This window comes from Pisolithus orientalis, assembly GCF_024613125.1.
Source record: "Pisolithus orientalis strain OTSU chromosome Unknown F5J12scaffold_55, whole genome shotgun sequence".
Lineage (NCBI taxonomy): Eukaryota > Fungi > Basidiomycota > Agaricomycetes > Boletales > Pisolithaceae > Pisolithus > Pisolithus orientalis.
The window spans coordinates 206,808-232,709 of record NW_026260836.1 but is presented as its reverse complement, the minus strand read 5'-3'; the positions used below and the strand labels follow the sequence as shown (position 1 = coordinate 232,709).

At 48.7% G+C, this 25,902-nt stretch overlaps 6 protein-coding genes across 6 annotated transcripts; 2 read left to right on the top strand and 4 right to left on the bottom strand.

Annotated features, from left to right (window-relative positions):
* Positions 1 to 4,764: 4,764 nt before the first annotated feature.
* On the bottom strand, positions 4,765 to 13,075 carry F5J12DRAFT_897559 (uncharacterized protein; the record flags this gene model as incomplete). The annotated part of the gene is made up of 37 exons (XM_051748032.1): positions 4,765 to 5,020; positions 5,068 to 5,787; positions 5,842 to 5,953; positions 5,998 to 6,011; positions 6,068 to 6,131; positions 6,181 to 6,437; positions 6,487 to 6,568; positions 6,636 to 6,874; positions 6,930 to 7,594; positions 7,654 to 8,003; positions 8,085 to 8,541; positions 8,598 to 8,609; positions 8,665 to 8,765; positions 8,832 to 8,967; positions 9,026 to 9,062; positions 9,118 to 9,187; positions 9,237 to 9,268; positions 9,327 to 9,583; positions 9,631 to 9,752; positions 9,803 to 9,846; positions 9,901 to 9,966; positions 10,021 to 10,204; positions 10,253 to 10,282; positions 10,330 to 10,504; positions 10,559 to 10,994; positions 11,050 to 11,092; positions 11,149 to 11,161; positions 11,216 to 11,243; positions 11,294 to 11,310; positions 11,375 to 11,492; positions 11,570 to 11,634; positions 11,697 to 11,735; positions 11,784 to 11,819; positions 11,872 to 11,980; positions 12,031 to 12,335; positions 12,386 to 12,843; positions 12,895 to 13,075. The coding sequence occupies 37 exons, from the start codon at positions 13,073 to 13,075 to the stop codon at positions 4,765 to 4,767; spliced, it is 6,330 nt and encodes a 2,109-aa protein (XP_051595450.1).
* A 477-nt stretch (positions 13,076 to 13,552) lies between these two features.
* Positions 13,553 to 14,819, top strand: F5J12DRAFT_861809 (rab-type small GTP-binding protein). The gene is made up of 7 exons (XM_051746901.1): positions 13,553 to 13,673; positions 13,728 to 13,749; positions 13,805 to 13,935; positions 13,992 to 14,100; positions 14,160 to 14,367; positions 14,421 to 14,626; positions 14,679 to 14,819. The coding sequence occupies exons 1-6, from the start codon at positions 13,641 to 13,643 to the stop codon at positions 14,548 to 14,550; spliced, it is 633 nt and encodes a 210-aa protein (XP_051595449.1). The 5' UTR covers positions 13,553 to 13,640; the 3' UTR covers positions 14,551 to 14,626; positions 14,679 to 14,819.
* A 258-nt stretch (positions 14,820 to 15,077) lies between these two features.
* Positions 15,078 to 18,081, bottom strand: F5J12DRAFT_907516 (uncharacterized protein; the record flags this gene model as incomplete). The annotated part of the gene is made up of 16 exons (XM_051748946.1): positions 15,078 to 15,258; positions 15,317 to 15,345; positions 15,402 to 15,737; positions 15,792 to 15,841; positions 15,900 to 16,047; positions 16,102 to 16,133; positions 16,172 to 16,292; positions 16,346 to 16,387; positions 16,447 to 16,566; positions 16,637 to 16,714; positions 16,785 to 17,009; positions 17,101 to 17,200; positions 17,263 to 17,472; positions 17,522 to 17,631; positions 17,724 to 17,882; positions 17,917 to 18,081. 16 exons carry the CDS (start codon positions 18,079 to 18,081, stop codon positions 15,078 to 15,080), a joined length of 2,106 nt encoding a protein of 701 aa, XP_051595448.1.
* Positions 18,082 to 18,230: 149 nt separating this feature from the next.
* Positions 18,231 to 19,256, bottom strand: F5J12DRAFT_861792 (uncharacterized protein). Its single transcript, XM_051746900.1, is given in 3 exon segments — positions 18,231 to 18,468; positions 18,512 to 18,600; positions 18,620 to 19,256. The coding sequence occupies 3 exon segments, from the start codon at positions 19,064 to 19,066 to the stop codon at positions 18,273 to 18,275; spliced, it is 732 nt and encodes a 243-aa protein (XP_051595447.1). The 5' UTR covers positions 19,067 to 19,256; the 3' UTR covers positions 18,231 to 18,272.
* Positions 19,257 to 23,144: 3,888 nt separating this feature from the next.
* On the top strand, positions 23,145 to 24,641 carry F5J12DRAFT_747783 (dephospho-CoA kinase-domain-containing protein). Its single transcript, XM_051742091.1, has 4 exons — positions 23,145 to 23,590; positions 23,640 to 24,033; positions 24,089 to 24,453; positions 24,509 to 24,641. The coding sequence occupies exons 1-3, from the start codon at positions 23,584 to 23,586 to the stop codon at positions 24,396 to 24,398; spliced, it is 711 nt and encodes a 236-aa protein (XP_051595446.1). The 5' UTR covers positions 23,145 to 23,583; the 3' UTR covers positions 24,399 to 24,453; positions 24,509 to 24,641.
* F5J12DRAFT_469090 (chromatin associated protein KTI12) lies at positions 24,276 to 25,826 on the bottom strand. Its single transcript, XM_051739584.1, has 6 exons — positions 25,690 to 25,826; positions 25,457 to 25,625; positions 25,239 to 25,399; positions 25,100 to 25,185; positions 24,884 to 25,046; positions 24,276 to 24,827 (listed from the first exon to the last, which is right to left on the bottom strand). Exons 1-6 carry the CDS (start codon positions 25,690 to 25,692, stop codon positions 24,504 to 24,506), a joined length of 906 nt encoding a protein of 301 aa, XP_051595445.1. The 5' UTR covers positions 25,693 to 25,826; the 3' UTR covers positions 24,276 to 24,503.
* Between the last annotated feature and the right edge of the window lie 76 nt (positions 25,827 to 25,902).

Here is a 25,902-nt window from a genome sequence, read left to right as displayed (position 1 = left end):
ATCCCAATTCCAGCTTTGCATTCCCTTGGTGGCTATATCATTCCAAGGAATACACAGCAGATTCCCAAAGATTGCAAGGCAAGGGATTGTTTTCTGTGGCCTGGGATTTTTTTAAGGTATGCCACTTATTCTCATTGCTGCAAATAGCTTATGATGGCCCAGGGCTTATGGCCATTGCCTGAGGCACCAATCACAGACCATCTCAATGGCCATATTGAGGAGCAGGTAAACTACTGCATCGAAAATATTCAGAAATATGCCGATGTTGTCAATGGTTGGGGTCAACAAATTGACCATTTCTATGCTAGGTGGTGGGCATTGCATGGATTGTTGGGCATGCCACTTCAATAGTTTACATGTTTTTGACTGTGGAGCTGGTTGAATATACATTGCTGTGAATGTCAATCATTTATGAGATACTGCCCATTCACATGATGTCTAGTATGCCAGGCATGCTCTGTCACTGTCTACAGCTCCCACCCCATGCTCCAATGCTGAACCTGAAAATGCAATGATCATCCCTGGGTTGTAGTGCAGCCACAGATTCAACATTGGAATGACAAAGTCCAAGGGCAGGTAGTTGCCCACAGTTACCAGCATGTCATACCATGGATCCCATCCATTGATATCCCTGTGGTAACAAGTTGCCTGATTCACCATCACAGACATGCTGCTATATGTGGAGCTCCATATCAGCAGTATGGAGCTCATATCTGAATCTGCCCACTGTTCTGCCTGTTTGCCAAGGCAGATCAACACTTCCCTGCCATCTGCATACATTCATGGATGGATGACATGCAGGATTGCAGATAACAGGGCATTGGTGTCAGACATTTGGTCAACCCATTCCCTTGTAGAAGTGTTTTCTGTCCTGGATTTGAGCAGCTGTGAGGCTTCCAGGAAGCCATTTTGGGGCTTCAAGACAGATGAGCACTTTATTCACAGGGAAAGAAGTGATCACCCACCCCATGACCCTGTTGAAACCATGCAGGTGACAGGTTGATGGCATCTTTCAACTCAGCATTATTGCAGAAATATGACTTGTCTGTCTGCCATGCCTGTGGGGAAGCCTCTATGCTCTCCCACAGTGGTTCCCTCAGAAGATGAAGGTGGTTCCATATGTCAGCCTGCCATTGCATTAAGTCAGTAGAATATGAGATTCTGCATTCCCTTACCCTTCTTTTTGGGCTGAGAGCATCCAGCAAATACCAAATGTGGATGGTGTTTGAGTCAGTCACCAGAATGGATGGCTCAGTCACTTCCATGTATCTCTCAGCAGCTTCTGCATTGCAGGTTTTTCCACCCCAATTTTTTCCAACATTGACTGTGGAAAGATGAAAACTTCCATTGCACCATTATGATGGACTTACTTGGGTGACGATAGGCCTGTGAGATTACTGATGATATGCGATCCACTTCACATAACACCAGAAACAGAATTGATATATCTGGAAGGGTGTGAGATCCACTGAATACCTCCTCTTGAAATCTGGCTTTCATGTATGATGCAATGCAGTCTGTTGGTTCCATTTGCCATCTGTGGGGGGTTTTAGACATGTCTTGTGTAGTATTCATGCTTGGGGTGGATGAGGTTGGAGTTGTATAGTAGGTGAGCTGCTTGCAGCTTGTTGGAAAATTATGGCATGTCAGGACACTTGCCTCAATATTTTGCTGTGATCCAATCAATATGTTGTGACACTATACATGCTATTGGTGTTGGGCCCATCTTATGTTGCAACAGGGGTGGATCTTACTAGATGGACCCATCCTTGTTTTATGGCGATATAAAAGATATTACTGAAGGGCCCATCCATACATTATGACCACATAAATAATACTGCTGAAGGGCCCATCCTTATGCTGTGACTGCATAAATGATACTGCTGAAGGGCCCTTCCATATGTTGTGATGCTATAAATGATATTACTGATGGGCCCATCTTTATGTTGTGACAGGGGTGCATCTTACTAGATGGGCCCATCTATGTGTTGTGACACTGTAAATGATATTACTGATGGGCCCATCTTTATGTTGTGACAGGCATACATGTTGCTATTGATGGGCCCATCCATGTGTTGTGACCATGTAATTGATATTACTGATGGGCCCATCTTATGTTGCAACAGGGGCATATCTTACTAGACAGGCCCATCCATCTGTTGTGACAATGTAATTGATAATACTGACTGGCCTGTCTTATGTTGTGACATGGGTGCATCTTACTAGATGGGCCCATCTATGTGTTGTGACACTGTAAATGATATTACTGACAGGCCTGTCTTTATGTTGCAACAGGCATATGTGTTGCTATTGATGGACCTGCCCATGTGTTGTAACCATGTAATTGATATTGCTGAAAGGCCCATCTTTATGTTGTGACATGGGTGCATCTTACTAGATGGGCCTGTCCATGTGTTGTGACCCTGTAAATGATATATATTGAAGGGCCTGTCTTTATGTTGCAACAGGTACATCTTACTATGGATGGGCCCACCCTATGTGTTGTGATGGTATAAATGGTATTACAGAAGGGCCCATCCATATTTTGTGATGCTATAAATGACATTACTGACAGGCCCATCTTTATGTTGTGGCAGGGATGCATCTTACTAGATGGGCCCATCTATGTGTTGTGACACTGTCAATGGTATTACTGATGGGCCCATCCTTATGTTGTGACAGGCATACATCTTGCTATGGACAGGCCCAGTCTATATGTTGTGACAGGGGTATATTATCCCAAAGATGGGCCCTTCCATATGTTGCAACCTTCTTCATGATACAATAGGTGGGCCCATCCTGATATTGTGACTGGGGCACACCCTACCATGGACAGGCCCATCCTATGTCTTACAGTAGCTCAGCATACTTACTTGGTCATGGGCCTGTCCCTATATGTTGCAGCATCCTTACCCTCCACAGGCCCTCCCATATGTTGTAGAATTGTGCTTATGGGCCTGTACATATGTTGCTCTCACTATAGGCCCTCAGGCCTGTCCATGTGTCATGGCTAATCTATTTAGACAGGCCTGTCACAGGGTCTATATAAGTGTTGGCATTTTGGCATGCAGGCTATCTATATGTTGTGACTAAATGGACTACATGGGGTCTTCTTTAGTATGAATATTGACTTAGTTCCTACTCCCTCTGCCTCCATCTTCTGCCCATCGGAGTTACCTCCAACTGTCCATCTGTACTCCCCTCTGAAATATGAGGGCTGAGATCATGCAAGGGGGTAGCACACAAGCTAAACCCAATGCCCTCACTTTGCTCTGCCCTTATCTCAGCAGACTTCATTCCTGCCAACACTTTGCCAGTTGGAGTTCAGTTCTTTCTGTCAGACTTGCTTCCAAACCTCTCCCCAGACCTCATCCAGCATCAGAGTTGGTCAGAGTAGGCCTGGACTTGACAGTAGTGGCTCAATATTATACCACATAGGTTGTGCAACATGACTGCATATGATGGGGGATGGCCCTGCATCACTCATTGCAGTCTCCAGCCTAGTGGAAGAGGTAGAGGTTGCAGAAGATGAGGCACAGGATGTAAATGCTGAGGCTGTTTGTGGTGTCTATGGCGAAATATGCAGTGAATCATGGAGCTGTTTGCCCAAGGTATCAATGGGGCTTTCAGGGACCTCCATGACAATCTCCAAAGGTGGCATGTGTTGAGGAACACCTTTAAATCACAAATGCCAATGCAAGCCAGAATGAGGGGGTGTGCCTGCATATAGGGTATTTGAATGACCCTTCCACACACTTGGCACTCTCACCTACTAGCTTATGCTGTGCAATGAATGCCAGGAGGTGAGCCAATCACAATTGTGTAAAAGCCCACTTCATTATTCTACTTACTGATTCCCTGTAGCTGCATCAGGAAATTAACACTTTACTATTTTTGACCTTTTTGTGACTTGTTTTGACTTTTTTGTGACTATTGTGACTATTTGTGACTTTTTGGGAAGGAACCTACTATCTGTACTTTTTTTTGACCATATTCAGCATTTTGAAGAATGAAAAGAGAACAGAATCTATTGAGACAACTAAGTGATGATATATCTAAGCCAAGAAGACTAGAAAATGTCTGAAAATTCAGAGATATTGAGCCATTGGTGTGATGCACACTGTCTGAGAGAAAAATCACAATATCTCTAGTGGAACCTCCATCAATTTGAATGTATGTGGTATCTACTGAAAGCTATGAATTCAGGTGGTTTGAACAAGACCAAAATCAGCAAGAAAAGTGCAGCCATGCCTGTAGGACATGGTAATGATAGTAGATTCCTTCCCAAAAAGTCACATTAGTCACAAAAAGTCAAAAATAGTAAAGTGTTATTTTCCTGATGTGCCTACAGGTATATCCAACATATCAGTAGATTTTTCACTACTGAGGCTGCCTACAGCACCCTTTTCTATACTGAGATTTCTCTGACATCACCTTTGCAGCCCCTAGTACCACTGCCTGATACATGTTCACTATGTTGGCTGTACATATAAACCTTACCAGTTTGCCACCCTCTCACAATGAATGTCCATCAACATTCAGCAACCTTTAGATTGTAGGCATCAATTCAGATGACGAAAACAAGCCATGCTCTCGAGGCTTCCAACTGAGCACTGACCAACCATCCCGCGTCATCGAAGACGTTGCTTACATGGGAGCGATCTGATATTTGTTATCAATTCAATACGGCAGGATAACCTCGGGATAGTAGCCTATAGGTACAATATCAAATCCTCCATGCCATCAGGTCTATACAGGTCCTGGTCAGTATTCATATGGATCGAGATCCTCGACATTGAGGGATGGTTTCTCCTTCTTCGGGACGTGCTTCTCTGCAACAACAGCTTTGTATGCGATGTTCAGTTCTTCCGGCGCCCCCCTCGCACCACCTGGGATTCTGTGCAGAAATTCTTTAACTTGTAGCACTGCATCCTTTAGAGCGCCGATGTCGCGGTTCTTGTGGAACTGTGAGTCAGGGCTCAGCTTCTTCAGCAGTTCGTGCCCTTGTTTAAGGGTCGACCTCCAAGCAAGTGAGAAAATTTGCAAGCACAGAGTATTAAGACTCACGATATTTTACTCCTCTGACGTCCAAGTTCTTCTAAACGTTCATGGCCTTCTCTCAATAATAGTCCAGGGATTTTGGTCGTGTTTCTAACGAACGTAGCCATGAAGATTCCCTTCTTGAGGGCCAAAAGCAAGTGGGGCAAGGGTCCTAGGTACAGTAGGCGGTAAAACCCTGGGGAAAAGCCGGAAGCCTGAGCATGCTTTAAACAAGCGAAGAATACAGCAGATCTCTCTGCCTCGAGTGTGGACCTTTCCAGCAACCGCTTCTGTTTCTGACGGTACTGACCATAGACACGTTGTATTAAGCCGGCTGCAGACTCTTCCTCGTCTGTACCAACAACAGCCGGTACCGCCTGATCATCGTCGGAAGGAGAACTTTCTACATCTTCTATTGGCTCTCCGAGTTGTGCAGAGTCAATCTCGAGAGATAGATTAACGTGGTCTTCAACTGGTTTTGTCTGGAGTGAAATTCCAACCCGAGGCACGAAAGCCGGTGCTTCCACACGGAGTTGGGAGCGTGCGGCAATCAGGGGAGACGCTAAAAGAGTTGGTATCTCGTCGAGTCGACTATAATCAAGTTCCTGAATACGCCACCCTGTCGCGAGGCGGCTAGTCCCAAGCCTCGTTCCCTTGCGACGAAGATGAACAAGATTCGGTATAGCATGATTTTCATCGTAGGTAACTATTACGCGTAGATAATCGTCGCGTGCTGCTTGTACATAGCTACAATAGTAGTGGGGTCATTACTGGGATGTAGGGAATGGCGAAGATACGCACTGCCGGTAGATGTATGGTGTGGACCGAGCAGGATCATTTGATCTCAAGTTGGTAATGATGCTTGAAATCCTGGCTTTCAGACCGGCCCAATGAGGAGGGCAGTTATAACAAGCTAAAGGGAGTCAGTCGAGTCCAAACTCCTGAAAAACTACCTACCAAGACACAACATTCTACAGCTAGGCTATTGTTAGTTTCCTTGAGGCAGAATGATCGTTATATTACTCACATCCGTGCAATGAATATATTTCGGTGAACGGGCGTAACGTTCGTGTGCAACAACCAGAGATGTTCTGCATCAGGCGTTAGGTTGTGCAACTACTCGAGCGGTGCAAAAATAACCTTCTGTACTGTCAGACCGTAGCTTTTCTAAAAGGTACTGTATATCGTCCAAGAAGTAATTGATGATCCTGACATCTTTACGTGCATCGAGTTTGTTGTTCCTGATTAACCAGCTCCGAGGTAGAACGACGTCGTGCAGCGAGTCCGCACCGGGGTTATTTTTGAGACGGAGAGTTATCACGTAAGCACTGAGCACTTCCTCTACGCAGTCACAAAGAACAGATAAGTTCACTTGAATGTTATTGCGGATAGTGTGGCTACGACGGAGGTCATAAACCGTAAATCTATAAGGAGCGGAAATCTTACTGAAGCCCAAGAATGCCCGCAGAAATGCTTGCTTCGGTAGCAGATTGGTTGGACTCAATCATGTCTTCCACAATGTAACGATCTGGATTGCGGAATGAGTTCCTCGGGGCGGTATCTCTGCACGCAGTTAGCATTCTGCAAAGCGTCACTTTCACCAAATGCCGAGCTGAGCTTAATCAGCCTTAGTATGTCAGTAAGGAAGTCGGCAGAATATCGAGGTTCTAGAGCATAAATAGCGTCGCGAACCCAATGTCTCATAACTCGAATACCGTCAGAAGCTCCCTGGATGTTTGACCACTTGAGATCCGCAAGAGACCCTTGTGCACGGAAAGGTGGGAAGAATGCCTCATATAAGTGGGCTATCCAGTCCGCGATCTCCCCTTTCACGCTATATCACAAAAATGATCAACACACGAACACGCAATAAGCATAGGGCTACTGACGACTTCCACTCCCGCATCTCGGGAAATGCGGAATATACAAGTTGCAATATACGCATTTGTTGCAGATGGATTCCAACACGCGCGTTGTATTGTGTGGAGTCCAGAGAGGAAAGTGAGACATGCTGTTGCTCACACTTTCCATAGTTGCAGGAGCCGTTGACAGTGTAAAGGAGGCACTGAGAAAATATCTTCGCATTGTTGCAAAGTCGAGTCTCAATAAGGACTTGGTGGCGAAGATAGGAGCGTACGCGTTCTTTCAACACATTGGTGATTTGCCCGTGAGTGTATGGCGATGCATTTGTTTGTTCATCATTGCTAGTAGACACCAAGCTTGGGGTGGCCAAAATGAAGGAGCCCGCTTGTACATTGTATTGATCGTCCGAAAGCTGAGTTATTGCAAACAGCTTTCTGACACCGCGTCCTCCCACAGGATCATTGAAGGAAGCAACGGTATAGAGCAAATGAGAATACGTGTAGAATTTTTGGAGGAAGAGCGTAAAGTCCTCCAACTTCACTAACTCTTCCGCCGGCGGTAGACGCGAAAAAACGTGATTGAGACACCAAAGAGCTGCCGCGTTGTCAGCCTGCTCCATGAAGGATTTTGCCAATGCTTCCAGCATTACACGGTCAACTTCTTCTGCAGCAGCAGATTGGAACATTTTGACCTGGATGGTTGGACGGTGGAAATTCAGTCCGAGACTCCGAGCAAGCAGGCGATACTTACTTCATTACGGGCTCGAGGCAACAAAAGACCCGAGGGCAGCTGACGGCTGAAGGAGATAAGGGTCTTCGGTATCCCGGCATGGAACTCCTTTGGTGCCACTCCGAATGAGCAATGTTTCCACAAACAGTCCAGTAATATGTCCGCTGCCCGCCTCATGGCATGCTGGTTGGTTTTGTCCTTGAGAAGTATTCCGATCGCGTCCAATGGTTTATCTTCACTCAAATGCAGTTCTGCAGCTTCGACATATTTTCCATGGGACTCGTAGAGAACAACAAGTGCCACATCGAGGCCATAGGTCTCAAGGAAGTCCAGCTCTTCTTCGAAGGTGGAAAAGAGAGGACGACGGTGGTCTACGGCATGTTAGGTTCACATTCACGACAACGGCAAGACCACCTACTTCTCGTCATCCTTGCTACAGTAGTACAACCGACATACTGTGAGCAACTCGTCTGCACAATCAGGGGACATCTTTTTCGAGTAGGATTTGAGAACATCAACTGTCTTGTCGAATATGCCGGCCTTGCGGTAGCGTTTGGCTGCTAGTTCGTATGCCTCAGCATTCAGGTATGCATCCGCCGCCTTACGGTCGTCGGCAGCACGAATGTAGCACTCCGCAGCTGTATGGTAATACTGCAGCTTCTGCCTACCAGGTGCCTCTCTGCCACAGTTGTCGAATGCGTCTGCAGCTTTGGCGAACGCTCGCCGCTGTTCGCTGGGCAGCGCCACCCCCACGGTTGCGCGAGCAAGCTCTCGGAAATAGTACGCCTCAGCAATCCTCACTTCACGGGGCATGTTGGCACGCCCAAAGCAATGCATCGCTTGTGTGTATCGCTTGTTATGGAATAACAAGGCGACCTGATTCTGCCCATTCTTCAGGGGTAGAAGAGACTGCGAGATGCGGAACATCAGTCTCAGGACTACAGTTCTGGATTTGGGAACGAGACTATCCAGAATATCTGTCATAACCATCAGCTTTTTGCGTTGACAAATTACTCGGGAGGTATTCCTTACTCTCATAGGCTCGGCTTTGTCAGACTTGTCGACAATCCACATATTCTTACGTGCTCTTGTAATCCCCACGTATAGGAGTTTCAGCTTGAACAAGGCATTAACTGACGGAATGAACGAGCAGGAGTAGTTCCATTCACGTACCTCACTGCATACACCTGCATACCTACTTTCGTCCCTTTCGAAACATGGCGCCTGCAGCTGGCACGGACTGTGGCCGTCAACCTCACTGTTTACGGCGGCCAGCACCAAACGCCAGCGAGATAGATCCACATTTGAATCCTCAAAAAAGTTGTATAGAAGCACCTGCGAATTCCGAAGCTCAATGCTGCAGAAAGGAAATACTGGGTGGATAGACACCTACATCATTGAACTCCAGTCCTTTGCTTTCATAAAGTGTCCTGCCACAGTCAGCCTTCAGCAAGGTTTAGAAATGGAATGGTTAATCGGCCTCACATGATAAGTCCAATATCACCCACTTGCTGTCGGAGCTTTTCCCGAGCCTTTTCATTTCGCACAAGAATGCCTGTAAACTGTGTAAAAAATGGTAAATGATACTAGAAAGATCAACTCACACTGCTGTGCGCCGAATTCAATGTGACTGCCACTTTATGGCGGGACCTTGTCAGTGGGGAATCTTCAACTGAACGAAACAAATTACATACGAGGCACCGAAGAGGAATTGTTCATAACGGACAGTATCCTTATCCCATCCCGTGAAGAAGACCGGTTTCAAACCGTCAACGATGCCATGTTCAGGCTGGAGGGAATCAATGCTGTTCGGCCAGAAGCGAGAAATCAACTCGATCACTGAATGTGCGCAGTTCACTATGCCGCCATGGGACCGGTAGTTTATCGCAAGCTGGAATGACATCGGTGGAGCAACAGCCCGCTCCCTCACCATGTGCGAGGCTTGGTCCACCTGAATCTCATGTAGTTCGTAGACGTTACGGAATTAAGACCGCCCACCTCGATACGGTGTAGAAATGCTTTCAAATCATCAAACCTAAACGAACTGCCTGCAGAGATGGTCTGAGCAGTATCACCTGCCCAGAACAGGCCTTCCGGATTGCTACATATAAGTCTCAAAACTGCAAACATCTCAACCGTGGTCTCCAATTGCTAGATATGAAAAACATACGAAGAACATCTATGAGTAGGTTGTCCTGTGCTTCGTCTACATAACTGCAGCCCAATCCTCATCAGTAACATGTTCGCAGATATGAAGGATATACAAACAGATAATCCACTTGGCGCCCTTTGAACACTGTAGCGCCCAGTAAAGTCTTGAGAACGGCATGAGTCCTTGTGATGGATCAATCAAGATCACACTGTACTCCTCGAAAAACAGAAACAAACCTGTCTGCAACATCATGATGTTGGCGCTGACGTTTCAGCTTCGAGTAGGCTTCAAATAGAGCATAGACAAGTTCTCTTTGACCGGAGAAAGTCGGGTTTGAGCGTGATGGGAGACCACAATAAGTGTTCTTATCCAGTGTTCCGTCATCAAATTGAAGTGACATTTCTGAGCCTTTGATGATGCCTGTCGTACATTAGTACTCCGGTTACACCACTGAATCGACGGAAATACCCATAATCTCCCCAAACACCAACCACGGATCTGAACGCCTCGTCAGTCATAGAGTGCAGGCAAACCAACTACCTTACCAAGACCCTTCGTAAGAGGCTGAGGGAAGTGGGGCCAATACGTGTTGGCAAAAGTATCATAGCTAACAAAAGAGTCAAGGACCTCCGGGTCTTGAGACTGCATGAATAATTTTGCTACACGTTTAGCCGTTGGATGATCTGCGTCCAGGATATCCGCTGCAATCATCCTCGCCAGCTATGGAGTTGACTATGAGCGGTGAGTTCAGCGTATATGATCAACAATGCACACCCGGTCAAATGTTAAGAATAAAGGGAAGTGGTGGTCCTCGAGTTCACTATATCTCTGAGGAATACCACTTTGCGCGTCTGGGACATCGTCAGTATCAACCAATCCTCGGTCCATGTTTCTTGGCTGCAATCTTGCCAGTTCTTCCAGCGAATATCCTGCCAGGGAGAGGGACTCCAGGAGTTTAACGAAATACTCCTCTACCTTGCTTGCGAGGACCGGTGACTTCGTAACGAATATCTGCCTTGGCCGGGGCATGCCAGAGCCTTCAGATTGAAGTTGCCATGCCCTCTGAATCCCGAGCATCTTAAATAGCATGGTTGTCGTTTTCCTTCGAACAATGAGCATTGCATCAATCTCGATCATAAGAATCAGCACACCCCGTGCCACTTCGACCCAAAACATAGCACGATGTAGTACAATCGACGATCTTGCGTTCCTGTGGACTGTAAAGACATTTAGGAAGGTAAAGCGATTAGAGAAAGTGCACCAACGTAAGTTCGAATACATGCTGGACGTCCTTCCTCGCAATTAAACCTGTAATGACGCTATCACCTTGGCTGGATCATCAGGAAGGACAGCATTTCTCGAACCGTTAATCAGGGCCTACACAGCACATTTGAGAAATAACAACGACATAGCAGATCAATTCATGCTCACCTGGGAGAAGGTGACGTATTTTTCAAGGCTACCGCGGCGTCAATGAACTACAGTGAACTCGTGTACATCAAGACGCACACCAGGAGCGAGTGCAGCTGTAGTTCGAGTCAGCAAGCGTAATGAAGGAGGACAGCAAGAAGTTGAGATAAATGGACGCACTTGGTCCATCTCTCTGTCTCCGAGAACCAACGGTGGAGGCTTGACGACTACATCGTGTACCTTGGGTGGGAATCCAGCGGGCAAGTATACATTGTCTCCAGGATGGACGGGCGGGTTTCTGTATGTGCATCTGCAACGGTGAGATGAGTGAGCTTTGACATCTTCCTTTCCTCAGCGTAAAGATGGTGAGGTTACCGTTGTATATACTCTTTGCCTTTGCCGGACAAGTGGTGATTCATTGCATCCCAAATGCGATTGAGCTGAGTATGAGTGCATATCTCATATATCTTTATGACTTCACATAAACCCAATAAGCATATACGCATATAACCGACATGTAAGGTCCACCTTGTTGTTCGATCTGGAATCATTTGAGTGCAAGGAACAGGGAAGAGGGTAATTCACTTACTTCGCCGTCATGGTCCGGGACACAGTCGATTTGATACTTCATGTTACATTAATAATTTTTAATGGAGACACGAGGTGGGAACCCATACCACAAGCCTCAAGTCTCGTTGCATTTTTGCCTCAAAAATAGGCACGCCGGAACGGGCACCATCCAATCTCTTCTGGTTATCGTCTGAAAACTGACCATTGGAGAGTTCCCTACGCCAGTGTCACTACACAATAACTAAAGGGAGTGGTAGAGCACATACTTGATCTTCTTGACTACAATCTTGAACTTTTTTCCGTTGTTTCTGCGGAATTCTCTCAGCTTCTTCGTTGCGTTCGTCCCGATCAGAATTCTCCATTCCCCGAAACCGTCAGCATTGTCAAAGTACAGCGCAGCCTTCATTGGTTGAACCGTTGGGTATGCTGAGGGCCGAGTGTCCACGACAACGGAGGTAGATGGCTCCACCACAATCTGACAGCGTTCATTGGTACTATGATCGGATGAAGGAATATATGCGTTCCTGAGGGGTGTCGCAAGTTCAGGACTCGAGAGTGCACTCAGATAGAACTGTTGAGAGAAGTCAAGCCGGAGGCGTGATGGTTTCGAAGGCTACGTACGTGTAAGACTGATTTCAACTCCTCTACAAACTCGTCGGCCATTCTTCGGGCTTCCTCATTCGTAACGGGCACAGGGACTCCAAGTTCATGAAACGGGGCAGGATTAACAGCCGGGACCTCTCGCTTAACCTTCCGTCGCTGCCTCTTTACTTTCTGCTTGAGAAACGGGATGTCGATGTCCTCATCCACGAACTGGGGATCATCGTCTGCCGCAGTATTTTGGGTGGTGAAATCTGTGCGGTATAATATAGTCAGGACAGGCAACACATTGTCCACGTATTGCCTAGACTGGCCAATGTTTCTGGACAGGTCAGCAGACAAAAGGTCGGGAGGAATAGAGAACAAAGTATGAGATATCTCAATCAATATTTCACTTGCGAAGGACTGCGGTACAAGCGCCGGTTCACTCGGAAAGGCGGTGAAAATACGCTCCACCAACTTCTTCGAGCTGGGCCAGACTGGCCAGAATTCATGTGAGCAAGATTTCTAGGTGAGCATGGCTCACTTACCCGAGATAAGGAAACCAAAGAGGCTCGGGACAGACAATAACTCACGGACGATCTGTGCCACAGCGCCATCCGTGTTGGAGACTACCAACAACAGCTCAAGCTGACGAAGCGCGTCAGCAAGCCCAACAGGGTGTGCCAGACGTTCGGCAGAGAACATAGAAAGATCTACAATGTGTACCATGGTCGGTACAGGACCAGCCAACAGCTTGCTGGCAGCTGGGCAAGGGGTAGACGGTAGACCGTCGTTAAAAGAGACTACTACCTAATATATTAGTCCCACAAAGTGGACACGACCTCGTGTTACTGACATGAACGCGAGTCAAATTCAACACAGCTTTAGGGATTCAAATCAGCATCAGTAAAGCTAAGCGTTCAAAAACCTGGGTTTTCAAGCACTTGATGTTCGCCAGTGTCTGCCGAGATCGCAAAGAATTTAAAAACTGTCTTGTAATGTGTATGCTGTGATTTGGCTGAATTTACTGATCCTGCAACAACCCTGCAAGAGCCTTTCTAGGACGCAGATCTTGCTCGTAGCTTCCAAATACTACATAAATTTTAGCGGCTCGGCAGCTTCCGTGCCTTTAGCCGAGCTCGTTCACGTGACTTGATTATGTCAGCTGAGGACAGGTTACACAGGAGTAGACTTTGTGACTTGGAACTACGGTTTAATACTTTGCTTCTGTGTATGTACGTCTACAATGATATTTCTGGACTACTGACATCACCCGCAGACTCACTCCAGAATAATGCCTCCTCCACATTATGATTTTCTCATCAAGGTATGCCCTTAAATTTGGCTATCCTGACACGAAACGCATGCCAACCCCTTCTAGCTCCTTCTCATTGGAGACTCAGGTATTCCTCTTGTCTACAGGTCCGAATTAGTCGCCCTCTCATGCCCCTCTAACAGGCGTTGGTAAATCTTGCCTCCTCCTCCGCTTCTGCGACGATGCATGGACCCCTTCTTTCATCACGACCATCGGCATCGACTTCAAGATTCGCACGATCGAATTGGATGGGAAGAGAATCAAACTTCAAATTGTGAGGGCATTCCGTCGTGCGGATCTTACGCTGCCGACTTACATAGGAGCTTGTAGTGGGATACCGCCGGTCAGGAACGATTCAGAACCATCACGACGGCTTATTATCGCGGCGCCATGGGCATCTTGCTTGTTTACGATGTCACAGACGAACGCTCTTTCAATAGTAGGTTGTTGTTCAGCTATCAATTTTGAACTTTTTCCAAACAAGGATGCTCCAAACAGACATTCGCACATGGCACGCCAACATAGAACAGCACGCGTCAGAAGGTGTAAACAAAATCCTTATCGGTAACAAATCAGACTGGGACGATAAACGTGTCGTTACCAAAGAGCAAGGGCTGGAACTAGCCCAGGAGTTGGGTATCAGGTTCATGGAAACATCTGCCAAGCTGAACGACGGCGTCGAAGACGCTTTTTTCACTCTCGCACGGTTCGTCGCATCCTTTCTTTCTTTTTTTTGCGTTGTATAACCCTATGCGACAGGGATTGCAAGGCGAGATTGATCGACTCACAGGCGGATGCCGCTGGGTCTCCAGGCGGCGCTACAAATGCTGACGGATCCGTCAAAGTCAACCAACCAGTTTCACAGTCCATGTCGACCTGCTGCTCATGAACGTGATATACGCTATATCCCCTGTGTTCTGCTTTGTACCCACCACATCTACAGTAAGCGAGGCGCCCGTCAGGTCCAATTACTTCTGTTACTTCTACACGTTACACTCACCGCCTGTAGTATAGTCCCTTGCTCGTACCTATGTCTGAGGACAGTACGCGTGCACAATTTTATGAGCGTGCATGGATTTTTGACCTATCATGAAGGGGAGTCGAACTTCAAGTGTAACAAGGAGGCGAGGGGCGGCGGTGATGAGGGTGTAAGGAGTCTTAGTGTCCAATAGGATCAGGGGGTATAGTTGTAACAATATATTTATATTGATACCAAAGCCCTACGGGCGCCCCTGGACGTACCCTCTATGGTATCGTCGCTTGCTTGTACCTATATCTAAGGACAGTACAATTTTGTGAGCGTGCATCGATTTTTGACTTATCATGAAAGTGGTCGAATTCCAGTGTAACGGGAAGGCGGAGGGCCCCAAGGACAAATTATTGCGAATACTTCCTATCTACACACTCGTAAGCGAACTATTGGGCAGCATTCCAGTTCCCACCCCACCATCTCTTTATCCGCTCGCTGCCCCACTCCTCGTATTGCTGTCGAGTAACCCCTACATCTTTGAATTCCTCCGTGTTTGCAAAGGTCGCCATTCCCCTCCACGCATCCATCGCGGCATCTTGGGCCGTCTCGACGGGAAGGGAGTTCCATCTCTGGCGGAAGGATTGGACGAAGTGCTGAGTAGATTCGCTCACGAAGCCCGCGAAACTGAGAGGGACCACCAGTAGTATACACGTTCTGCGTTGACATCATGGTCAGCGGCAAAGAAATAACTGCGGGGGACACGACCTTACTTTTACTAACCGCGCCTTTTCTGCGTCCGTGAACCTCGCAAGGACAGTCTGCAAAACCTCGCCAATTCCAGCAGCATCAACTCCTGCCATCGACGGAGCAAAGTATGTTTCGCAGACACGCCAGCGTTCGGTGTTGAGGTGGATTCTTGCAGCACCAGCAACATCACCAGGACCATACTGTGGTCGGAAAGCAGAAAGTAGCGCAGAGCGTGCGGCTGTACGTGACGCATGTGTATGTTGAGTGGTAAAGGTCGGGTCATGTGCAAGGAGCTTCGATTCAACGAGCTGCAGCTGTTGGATGTCGTCTTCTTCGTCAGAGGATGGTGCAGCTGTATTCTGGTTACGTAGTTGGGTAATAAACTTGTGGGAGTAAAAGCATCTGGGACGTACGATTTTACGATATATTGCCCAATCTTCGTCATCAGCGCCAAACATATCCTCTTTCCATGCCCAGTCAGTCTTCGGAGGCGAACTCCGCTTGCCCGGATGGAAACTCACCTGTACCAGCCTTCCTCTTCTTCTTTGATACTCGATCGTCTGCAGCAAGGGAAGCGATGTTCTTCATCCGTGCCTGCGCAACAGCACTCTTCCTATCCGAAAGGGCAGCTTTGCGACGTTCACGCTCCTTAATCCTGCTCATGATCGCCTAGATGCAGTGTCACCAACAAGCAGTTGACGCAAAGGAATCGAATATACACACCTCTTGTTCCTTGCGCAGCCTTCCAGCCCAACCTACCAAAGTCAGTTTTCTCGTTCTTCCTCATCGCGACGTTCCTCCGCTTCCCGTTCTTCTCGTTCCTTTTCTTTTTCCCTGCGCGCCCGAGCACGCGCTTCAAACCCAGCCTTGAGAAGTTTTTGTTTCTTCTTTTCCTTTAGTCCCTCCTCATCGAGCTGCAGGCAAAGAGTAAACAAACAAACCACTGCGATCACTCCTCTAAACTCACTTCTGCGTCGGGAACGTCAACGAGGGTAAAAGTCGGTTCTTCCTGACTGTATCCAAGGAAGGTGAAGAGAAAGCTACATTTTAGGAAGAAGAAATCCGCACCGTAGGTTCATCTTGACCTTCCGATTCCTTCTTGCGTACCTTCTTGAGGTCTTGTTCAAGTTTCTTTATCGTCTCATCCAGCGCCGCGTCGTCGTCGAAGCCTTCCTCCAGCAGAGTATTCTGCAGAAAAGGAGGTACATTAGCAAGTCAAAGCATTAAAGATGGATAAGGGGGTATCATTGCTGCTTACCTGCCACTCGCGTTTGTTGTCGCCCTGGTTCTCCCGCAGATTAAGTAGGTACCGGAGGTCGTTCTCTTTCTGCAGGAGCTATACTTCTTCTTCAGCCTTGCCTTTACAGCGCTTGCACATATTACATGTGATGACGAGTTCTACGCACCTTCTCCATGCGGTTCTTCGCAGCCATTTCCTGTAACTTCTTGCCTTGTTCCTTTCTCCGCTCCGCGATGCGCGCGAGTTCTTCCTCAGTCTTTTCCTCCGTCACGAGCACCGTAAATGGGAATTGCACAACGCGGGCAGCTGCTCGCATTGAATTGGGGTCGCGGAGCGAACGAAGGGTTGTCTGGTAGTCGGGCGAGAATTCACAGAAATTGTGCAGCATCCACTGCTCCACAAATCGTATATGTAGTCGATTAGCAGAAAATCGAATAGAAGAGTCAGTCAGTGGACGGTGCAAATAGCTCGGACAGACAGACCGATGCCTGTGCAGTAGTGACTCGCGTAGGAAAGTTGTGGTATTTTAGCTGGCTGAGTTTCAGGAGATACTCGGTTGACTGTTGGGCTCCCCATGGTATTCTGGAACACCAGAACACCCTACGTGAACGGTGGGGATGGCCATGGGATGAATACCTGCGTACCGCTTCGCATGGCTCAGTATTCCCTTGCCGTTGAGAATAGGAATGATGCTCGTCGATGCGGTGTTGAAGGAGATGGCCAAGCCATCGACATCGAAGGGTACTTTTGGCCGTTGGTACCTGTAGTAGAACGACATGAGGGCATCGATGCAAAACGCCAGCGATGGGACGGAATATTGTTCAAACATGAGTTCGGACGTGACTGCCAGTGTGCTCGAGTCAACCAAAAAAAGAACGAAACGCGGTGGGCGAAAGCACTTACGGGCTCGAGAAGTGTAGTGGAGACGCGAGCCGCTCTGTCATTAACACGGGGTGGTCAACGGTGTCCGTGTCGATCCCCAATGTGATGAACGCGCAATCTAAGGCATGTTCCTGTTCGCGTTAAACATACCGTAGGCATACCAGTACGCGCAGACCGCGAATCCCTGTTAGGACCTAAACCACGCAGACAGAAAATGACGAACCAGTGCATCGAAATTGAGGAGTACATCACCCTCCCATGGCGTACGCACTTGACCTTTGGCTCCGCTGTCCGCATCGATGCCGTCTCCGAATAACAGCAGTGGCTGGTTGGTCTTGCGGTCCTTGTACCGTGCCACGACATTGGATACAACATGGGGCGTCTTATTGGTCACATATTCCTTCTTGAGAGTCAACGATGGAAGGACATAGGGAAAACCCAAAACGTAATTGGGATGCGCCGTTGTCGATGATGAGTGGGGTGTCCTGTCCACGGTATGCATTATACGAGTCGGGTAGCACGGCAGCCGGAAGGGTCGGTGTTGGGACCTGGAAGACCTCGATGGGTTCTTGTTCTGACATCCTCTGCAGGGCGCTGCCTGTCCGGACTTGGTTCGCTGTTCACTTCCGTCGACCAAACGACATGAAACAACTCTATCCGAAGGCATGAATATACAAACCTGGATCAAAGACTCCATACTACATAGATACATGAGTGGCGGGTTTCAACTGACCTAGTTGTATCATGAAAGCAGTGCTTCAACAGTGACCAACTACACTATAGTGAAGGTCCTAATCTTGCTTTGCAAGAGACTAGCCGAGTCCACGGGCTGAGCGACAATAAGGGTGGAAGACGCGATCCTTTTATATTCGTCGTGAGGCAATTTGGTCAACAAAAGGGCATTAAATGGTCGTCCTAGTGTCAGGATCACATGTTCTGCACTGGTGGCTTCTGTCCCGGTGGATTGACTGAGTAACTTTGAATGCCAGGGGCGAACAAGATACAGAGTACCTGGCGACATTGTCAGCATTTTCTAGCTCGTGCGGCAACGCGATCTCGAGCGGCCGTAGACCCGACGCCTGGATTTCGTACGTGCAACGCTCAGCTTGCGAGTTTGACCTTCTTTAGTTGGACCATTGTAACACGGTGGACGAGGCAAGGTAATATAAGGCGACGATTGATAAATCGTGGGAGGGGTGACTTGGCAAGCGAGTCATGCAGCTTCCGCAGTGCTTTGCTTGGTGTAAATTTCTCACCCATCGTCGATGCACGTTCTTCAGCGTCAGGTTGGTGATGTGGTGATAATGGCAATGTGCGGTACGAAGTGATGTGGGCTGGGAAACAGCTGTGGAAGGTTGATGCCTCTCCTACCCAATCCAGAACTGAGATCTCTCCGGACTGCGATATGATTTCTGCCAGAAGGCGACCCAAGGCGTTTTCAGCAGATTCGCCATAGAGAACGGGTAGATGGAGGTTGAAGATGCCGAAGAGTGAATAGGCGATATCCTCAGGGCGGGTGGTACGCCGTGAAGATGCCCATTGCAGCCTCGAACGGGCGTCATCCATACCTGGAGAACAGTCTATCAGAAACGGAGACACTATTCTCGTCGTACTTTCGAGCTCCCCGATCACAAGGCTGTCTGTTTTATGATTTGAAGATGTAAGATTCTTGTAGAGCGACCAGTTTTGGGTGTAGAATAGTACAGTGCGGGGGGCCAGCAATTCTTGGAGGGTCCATCCCCGTCCGAACCATTTGCTACTGGAAAATGAACCGGCATCTGACACGTCCGCGAGATACACGATAGTCAGCGCGGATCGTCGATACCATCTGAACATCGATCCAATTGCTTCTTGCAACTCGGCACTGCTATCTTTGTCTATGCAACATGTATCGCTCCATGCCCATAAGTAATCCTTCTTACAGGCAATGAGACAAAAGGCTTGGAGCTTTTCATGACCGGCCTTTGTTGACATACTGTATATCGAGGAGCCCTCGACGTCACGCAACGATGGCTCGTCTTCGCCCCAGCGGTGGGAAAGCATAACATATCGGAAGTATGCCAAGACGGCAGCACGAATGGATTCTACTCGCTGATCAGGGCAGCATGCCACGACTGAGGAGAGTAGCTCATTGCATTGTCGACTGCCTAGAAAATGCGATATCTGGGTATCCCGATCGCATAGGGTGCCGGTTTGTGTGTGAAGCAGTCTGGTTGGAGCACTTTTTAGGACGTCAAATGCGACATCCCGGATAAGTTGTTTAATATCGACTTGATCAACACGTGAGACACCAGAGATCGCCATTCCAACTCGCGGGCTGATTTTCATTTCGAGATACGTCGTAAGACTGTCCAGAGATACATGATAATCTGGTTCTCCACGCGTAAACAGCCGCAAGGCTTCTTGTTCGAGTGCGATAGCCTTGTCTAAATCAGATGTGGCAGCTTTGTAACGAAACCTGTCTGCTAGACATTGTGCAAGATCATGGAGACACGAAGGGCGTCTAGGATGACCGGTTGGACGCAGTTGCAGCACATATCTGTGAAGTGTAATGGCCTCGTCCAAGTCGGTAATTGCGCGTTCATTTCGAGATCTATCCCGAAGGAATTTTGCAAGGGAACGGAGATCCTCTGCTGCTCGGTCGAGGGCGGGGGACTGATCCCCACTCGGTGCCAGACGTAGGTGGTGAACCCACTCTCGAAGGAAAAGAGTGAGTTTTTCAAAAGAAAGAGCATGATAGGGGTGCCCTGATGGTCGGAGCTCCATTACGAAGGCTGCAAGGCTAATGGCCTCATCCAGGTCGGCAGGTGAAGCACATTTTCGAAACTGGTCCCAAGAACGTAGTGCGAGGTCATAGAGTGATGAGGCATCACGCTCCGTATCGCCTGGCGGACGGAGCATCAAAGATACTCGAGGAAGGGTCGACACATTCGATATCGCAGACCACTTCGAAAACCTGTTCCGCAGGTAGAATGCGAGGGTGTGAAGAAGATCTGTGCGATCTGCATGCCCTGGTGGGCAGATGACCAATGCAGATCGTGCTAATGCAATAGCCTCTTCTAGATCACCTGTCATGCGAAGGCTCCTATACCTGTCCCAATAGCAAAATCCGAGACGGCGGACAGATAATAACCGCCATGGATGTCCAGGGCGGTGTAGTTCCAGTGCAGTACGGTGCAGCTCAATCGCCTCCTCCAAGTCGCGCATTACAGTTTGTTTGTGGAACTTCATCCAGAGGGAGGTGCCAAGGCTGTCAAGAAACAGGCCACGATTGGGATCTCCGGGTGGACAGAACCCAAGTGCTGCACGTTTGAGCAGGATTACCTCTTCCAAGTCGGCAACCACCCCCTGAATGTTGTATCTATGTAGCAGACAGAGAGCAAGTCCAAGGAGCAATGAACACCGATAAGGATGTCCAGGAGGGCATAACTCCAATGCAGCATTGTGAAGCTCCATCGCCTCCCCCAAGTCGTGCATTGCGGCTTGTTTTTGAAACTTCATCCGGAGAGAAGTACCAAGGATGTCAAGAAAGAGGCCATGATCAGGATCTCCATGCGGACAGAGCTCTAGTGCCGCACATTTGAGCAGGATCACTTCTTCCAAGTTGGCAACCACTCCCTGATTTTCATACCTACGTAGCAGACAGAGAGCAAGGCCATGACGTGATGAATGCCGATAAGGATGTCCAAGGGGATGTAACTCCAATGCAGCGTGGTGGAGGTCAATCGCCTCTTCTAAGTCACGCATCACAGCTTGTTTCTGAAACCTCGTCCGAAGGGAGGTTCCAAGGCTGTCAAGGAATAGGCCACGATCTGGATCTCCGGGTAAACAGAGCTCTAGTGCTGCACGCTTGAGGAGAATTACTTCTTCCAAGTCGGCAACTGGCCACCTGAATATCATACCTGTGGAGCAGACAGAGAGCGAGGCCAAGGAGCGATGAACGCCGATGAGGATGCCCCACAGGGCGAAGTTCCAGTGCTGCGCGATGCATCCCAATCGCCTCCTCCAGGTCGTCGATTTTCCACTCTTTCCCGAATCTGTAGTAGAGGGCCCTCGCCAGTTTGTCCAGGGCATTGTCTCGATCATTATGCTCCAGACTACAGCATTTCAACTCCGAGCGCTTCCTGGAAACGTCGTCTGCGGAATGCATTCGGTGCTGTTGCACTAGGTAGGGATGGGCCTTCAGAGGCGAATTGGACAAAGCACAAGAACTTACCCGGTAAAGACGCGGTTTACAAAGCAGATAATCTGATAACGAAGTGTGATAAGAACTATGTACGTGGGGGTTAACGAAAGTTAAGTAACACAATGACCCGATAGGGACCTCACCAACGGGCTGAGGCTACGCAAAGCGCAAATTGGTTGATGACGCGATGAACAACCAGGCTGAATATTGCTCAGCTACTTGGAAGCTGGGGGGAAAAAAAAACTGGAAAAGAGCTCACCTAGTGACTCGAGAGCTGGTAGACGTCGACGAGAGAGGAGTAAAGAGTTGTAGTGTACTTACGAGAAGCACAGGATTGAAATTGCCGCCCAGCTGTCTAACCTAAGCTCTGCTCAACCACTAAATACGTGCATTTCTGTGGCTTCATCATTTCTTAATTAGATTTAGTTTCCCTCAGCCACAGGAATTGTCTCGGAATTAAAGGTGGGGTGTCCACGGCCAGGACTCCACTGCTGGTAGTGCTTGTCCAGTCACAGTCAGCAGCAGCCGGCCACTGAATACTGCCGCTCGCTACTCATGCGCGCCAAATAGTGGGACGGGACAAATTCAGGGACATTGAAGTTGTTCTGAAGGACTTCGTCGTTCTTTCTGCACGGATTCTAAAGCTCTGAGTCAAAGTCTCCTCAAGGACTTAGTCGACTCACATGACACATTACAGTCAACTTACAGTAAAGTAGTCAAGTTTGAATATTTGAACGTCGAGAGAACTGCGCCAGTGATGCTATTGGAATCGCGATTGACAACAGGAGTATTTGAACTCTTGACAAGTACTTACACTGAAAAGGAGAACCTGCCCGGTCCCGCATTCAAATGCTCAACACAGTCAATGCTCCGAGAACTAGGGAATCTTGGATTTTGCTAGCGCGATGGTTTTGCTTTCTGTACACACACGAGTCGGCCCCGAAAATTCCATCCGTCCAGTCCATCTCATCGTGGGGTAGCCCTTTATTATAGAAAATTCGAACGCAAGGCTGCACTGACTAGCTACAAAGAGCCTAAAAGGCAGTCAGTCAGTGATTTACGTTTGACGGCACGTATCATGGAAATACGTACGAGTTTCCTCGACAACCTTGTTATTGACGACCATGACGTCCGCTTTCAGAAGGAGCGCACCAAACCGACTGCTCGTCAACATGTCAGTTTGATATTACCCAGCCTTAGCCCCCACATCCGTCCGGCAGCGTTACGGAACTGTTCCCGAGTGAGACTTGCGGGGCACAGCACGAACCTCTACGCCGAACGCTGAGCACCCTGTAGCAAGCGCTGTGTGTAGCAACACGTTGCCGACGCCGTATCTGAGGTCAACCAGAAGTGAACCTGCGTGCAAGCCAGTCTGTGCAATGGTTTTGTCGGTGAAGGAGGGCGTTAACTCTCCGTAAGCTTCGATCGTGAATACCGAGTATCAACCCAGTAATCTGATGTTGGGACCGACAATACGTCAATACATCTCCTCGATAAGAACTCGCTTTGGGATGCCTCGATAAGGTATGTATATTAGAGGCTGACTCGGAAGTGCAGGTTCAATCACATCGTCCGGAAGGAGCGGGTGCTTCAGCGAGCGCAGGAGATGTTGCCTGCCGTGCGAAGGAGCAGCAGACCATCCCGTCGTCAGACGGCACCTTGGAGGGTACGCAGATGATTCGGCTGGGCTGTGTTCTCTGAGTTGTGGGAGGATTCACAAGTAAAGACAGAGTGCATAGAACAGGCAAGTTAGAGACTGGAGCTTAGTGAAAATAACGCAACGACCCAACGGGGACTCCTCCTGGATGGATCTGACACTCACCGTTAGGCTCAATGGTCGACGAGAATCTCGCGCGGTGAATGGGCTCTGTCGAAGGACCCACGCACACCAACATCGATGCTCGGTATTCCTTCTCAACATTACTGATTCACTGTTCTTATCGTTTTCAATAGTCATTGGCCTGACGGGCGGTATAGCTACTGGAAAGTCAACAGTTTCTGCTCTTCTGAGAACTTCCAGTATCCCCATCATTGATGCCGACATCCTCGCTCGTGAGGTCGTTGCTCCCGGCACTCGTGCACTCTCCAAGATAGCGGCATATTTTGGGCCTAATATCATCCTTCCTGACGGCTCACTCGACCGCAAGAAACTTGGTTCCATTGTCTTCAATGACGAGACTAAACGAAGAAAGTTGAACTCCATCGTGCACCCTGCTGTAACATGGGCGATCATGTGGAATATACTTGGGTGCTGGATGCGGGGAGAACGTATGTGTGTCGTTGACGTACCGCTTCTCATCGAGGGCGGACTCTGGAAATGGATGGGCTGCATCATCGTGGTGTATTGGTGGGCGCTAAGCATGCATCTTCCTCCTGCCTTTCTACACAAACCACATATACAGTTCCCCAGAGACCCAACTCCAACGCCTCATGGCCCGTGACAAATCCACTTATCCCGAAGCCTCAGCTCGACTCACCTCTCAACAGCCAATATCCTCCAAAATTGCGTTTGCAGACATCGTCATCGATAGCTCTGGATCATGTGCTGAACTGGAAGAGCAAGTTCGACTGTGCCTGAAGCGGTTGGAACGTACGGTTGGTCGAACGTGGGTTGTGAGCTGGCTCTTGCCTCCTTTCGGCTTGCTGTCTGCTGCATGGACACTTCTTGTGCGTGTGGCATTGTGCATGAAGCTGACGAAGAGGATAAGGTGATAAGACCGAGGAATAGCAGTTGAGATCTCGTATTTCTTGCTTCGAGATTTTCCAAGTTGAGTCGCACGGATAAGTAAAATGCTGTAGGTCCATGTAATTACTAACTCAAGGTTTCATATTCTCTTCGAGGTACACGACAAACTTGTCCGCAACGCTCTGCTCACTCCAATCCACCGCACCCTTCTCTGTTGTACCCAGTGTAATCGCCTTCTTATGCAACGTCACAAACTGTCTTTTCAACCTCTGCAGCTCCGACAGTGTCACATTACGTGGGGGAAGGGTTATGCGGACTTGCAGCGTAGAGGAGAGAGTGACGGGGGTGATGCCGCCGAGCGAGCCGGAGTTGACCTGTTCGGAGACGAGGGCAGAAACGACCGAAGCAGTGGTGTGCTCGAGCGTACGCAGGGCGTCGGTCGGGGCTTTTGCGACCTGCAATAGAGCAACATTAGGATGCAAGACTGTGTACAGCACGATGGCGGACCGACAGCTTGTGTTCCCGTGTTGGGGGGCTTCATTATTCCTTCGGTTATCGCTCTCCAGATGTCGTCTGCTGGTACGTCTTCATCTGTCCATGACACGGTAGAGAGAGAGGAGTCCCATCGAACCATCGAAGAGGGCTCTTCATAGCGCTGCAGCAGGTTCGCAAGGCTAGTGACGTGAGTGTGAGTTTGCTTGTAATGTGCAAGAAATCGACGTCGTACGTCTCTGGGGCGTATACTTCTCCATCCGTGCGTTCGCTGTTCCATTGCTTGCACAGATCGGGCATAGCGAGCACGTACACCCAGGCCTACCTCGGTCAGTCGCAGTAGCACATGGAACGAGGATGCGTTAGATACTCACCGTACAGACGCGGACTTTGAGCTCCCTCGCAGCACAATAGATCTGATACCGGAATCCCTTGATGTAGTCCAGCGAATCGACGATGACAACCTTGTTCTGAGCCAGGTTGCGCTGGACAGCTGTGAAGAGCGTTCCGCGAGCTGGTTTTTCTGATCTCGAATCTGACACATGGGAACCCCTCTCATCTTCTATTCCATAGATGACATCAGAGTACGTACCATTATAAGAAGATCGGTCAATGTTGAGAGTGTCGTCGAGGACAGCGACGGACAGCGATGGTCCCACATAAGATGGGTCTTCCAGCCGGGCCTCGATGTGTCGTTTGATCTGAGCTGCCCGCTGTGATTTTCCAGAGGACGGATAGCCAGATATCGTGATGAGGGCCGTCTATTAGAACAAGTATGACGTCAAGCTGGGAATGTTGCTCCCATCAAATATTCAGCGTGTCTACCATTTTCTAGTGTCGCCGTTATCGCTGTACGTCGACCAGACATGGTGCAAAACACTCCGGGCAACGCGGGTGGCCGCAGCAGCTCAGCTTAAACGACCACGATGCCCTTCCGAAGCGGTCTACAAAACCATCCGCGAAACGCGAACTTCAAGTGCACGAGCCAGTGCTGAACCCCACCTACCAAGCAACGACAGACGACGAGACCAGATGACG

Coding starts and splice junctions, on each gene's coding strand:
- F5J12DRAFT_861809 (XM_051746901.1), top strand. CDS start 13,641: ATGCCTCCTCCACATTATGATTTTCTCATCAAG. Junction 13,936..13,991: donor AGAGAATCAAACTTCAAATT/GTGAGGGCATTC, acceptor AGGAGCTTGTAG/TGGGATACCGCCGGTCAGGA. Junction 14,101..14,159: donor AGACGAACGCTCTTTCAATA/GTAGGTTGTTGT, acceptor TGCTCCAAACAG/ACATTCGCACATGGCACGCC.
- F5J12DRAFT_861792 (XM_051746900.1), bottom strand. CDS start 19,066: ATGGATGACGCCCGTTCGAGGCTGCAATGGGCATCTTCACGGCGTACC. Junction 18,469..18,511: donor AATGCTGACAATGTCGCCAG/GTACTCTGTATC, acceptor AAAGTTACTCAG/TCAATCCACCGGGACAGAAG.
- F5J12DRAFT_747783 (XM_051742091.1), top strand. Junction 24,034..24,088: donor TGCATCATCGTGGTGTATTG/GTGGGCGCTAAG, acceptor CCACATATACAG/TTCCCCAGAGACCCAACTCC.
- F5J12DRAFT_469090 (XM_051739584.1), bottom strand. Junction 25,400..25,456: donor TGACCGATCTTCTTATAATG/GTACGTACTCTG, acceptor CCCATGTGTCAG/ATTCGAGATCAGAAAAACCA. Junction 25,047..25,099: donor GAAGTATACGCCCCAGAGAC/GTACGACGTCGA, acceptor TCACGTCACTAG/CCTTGCGAACCTGCTGCAGC.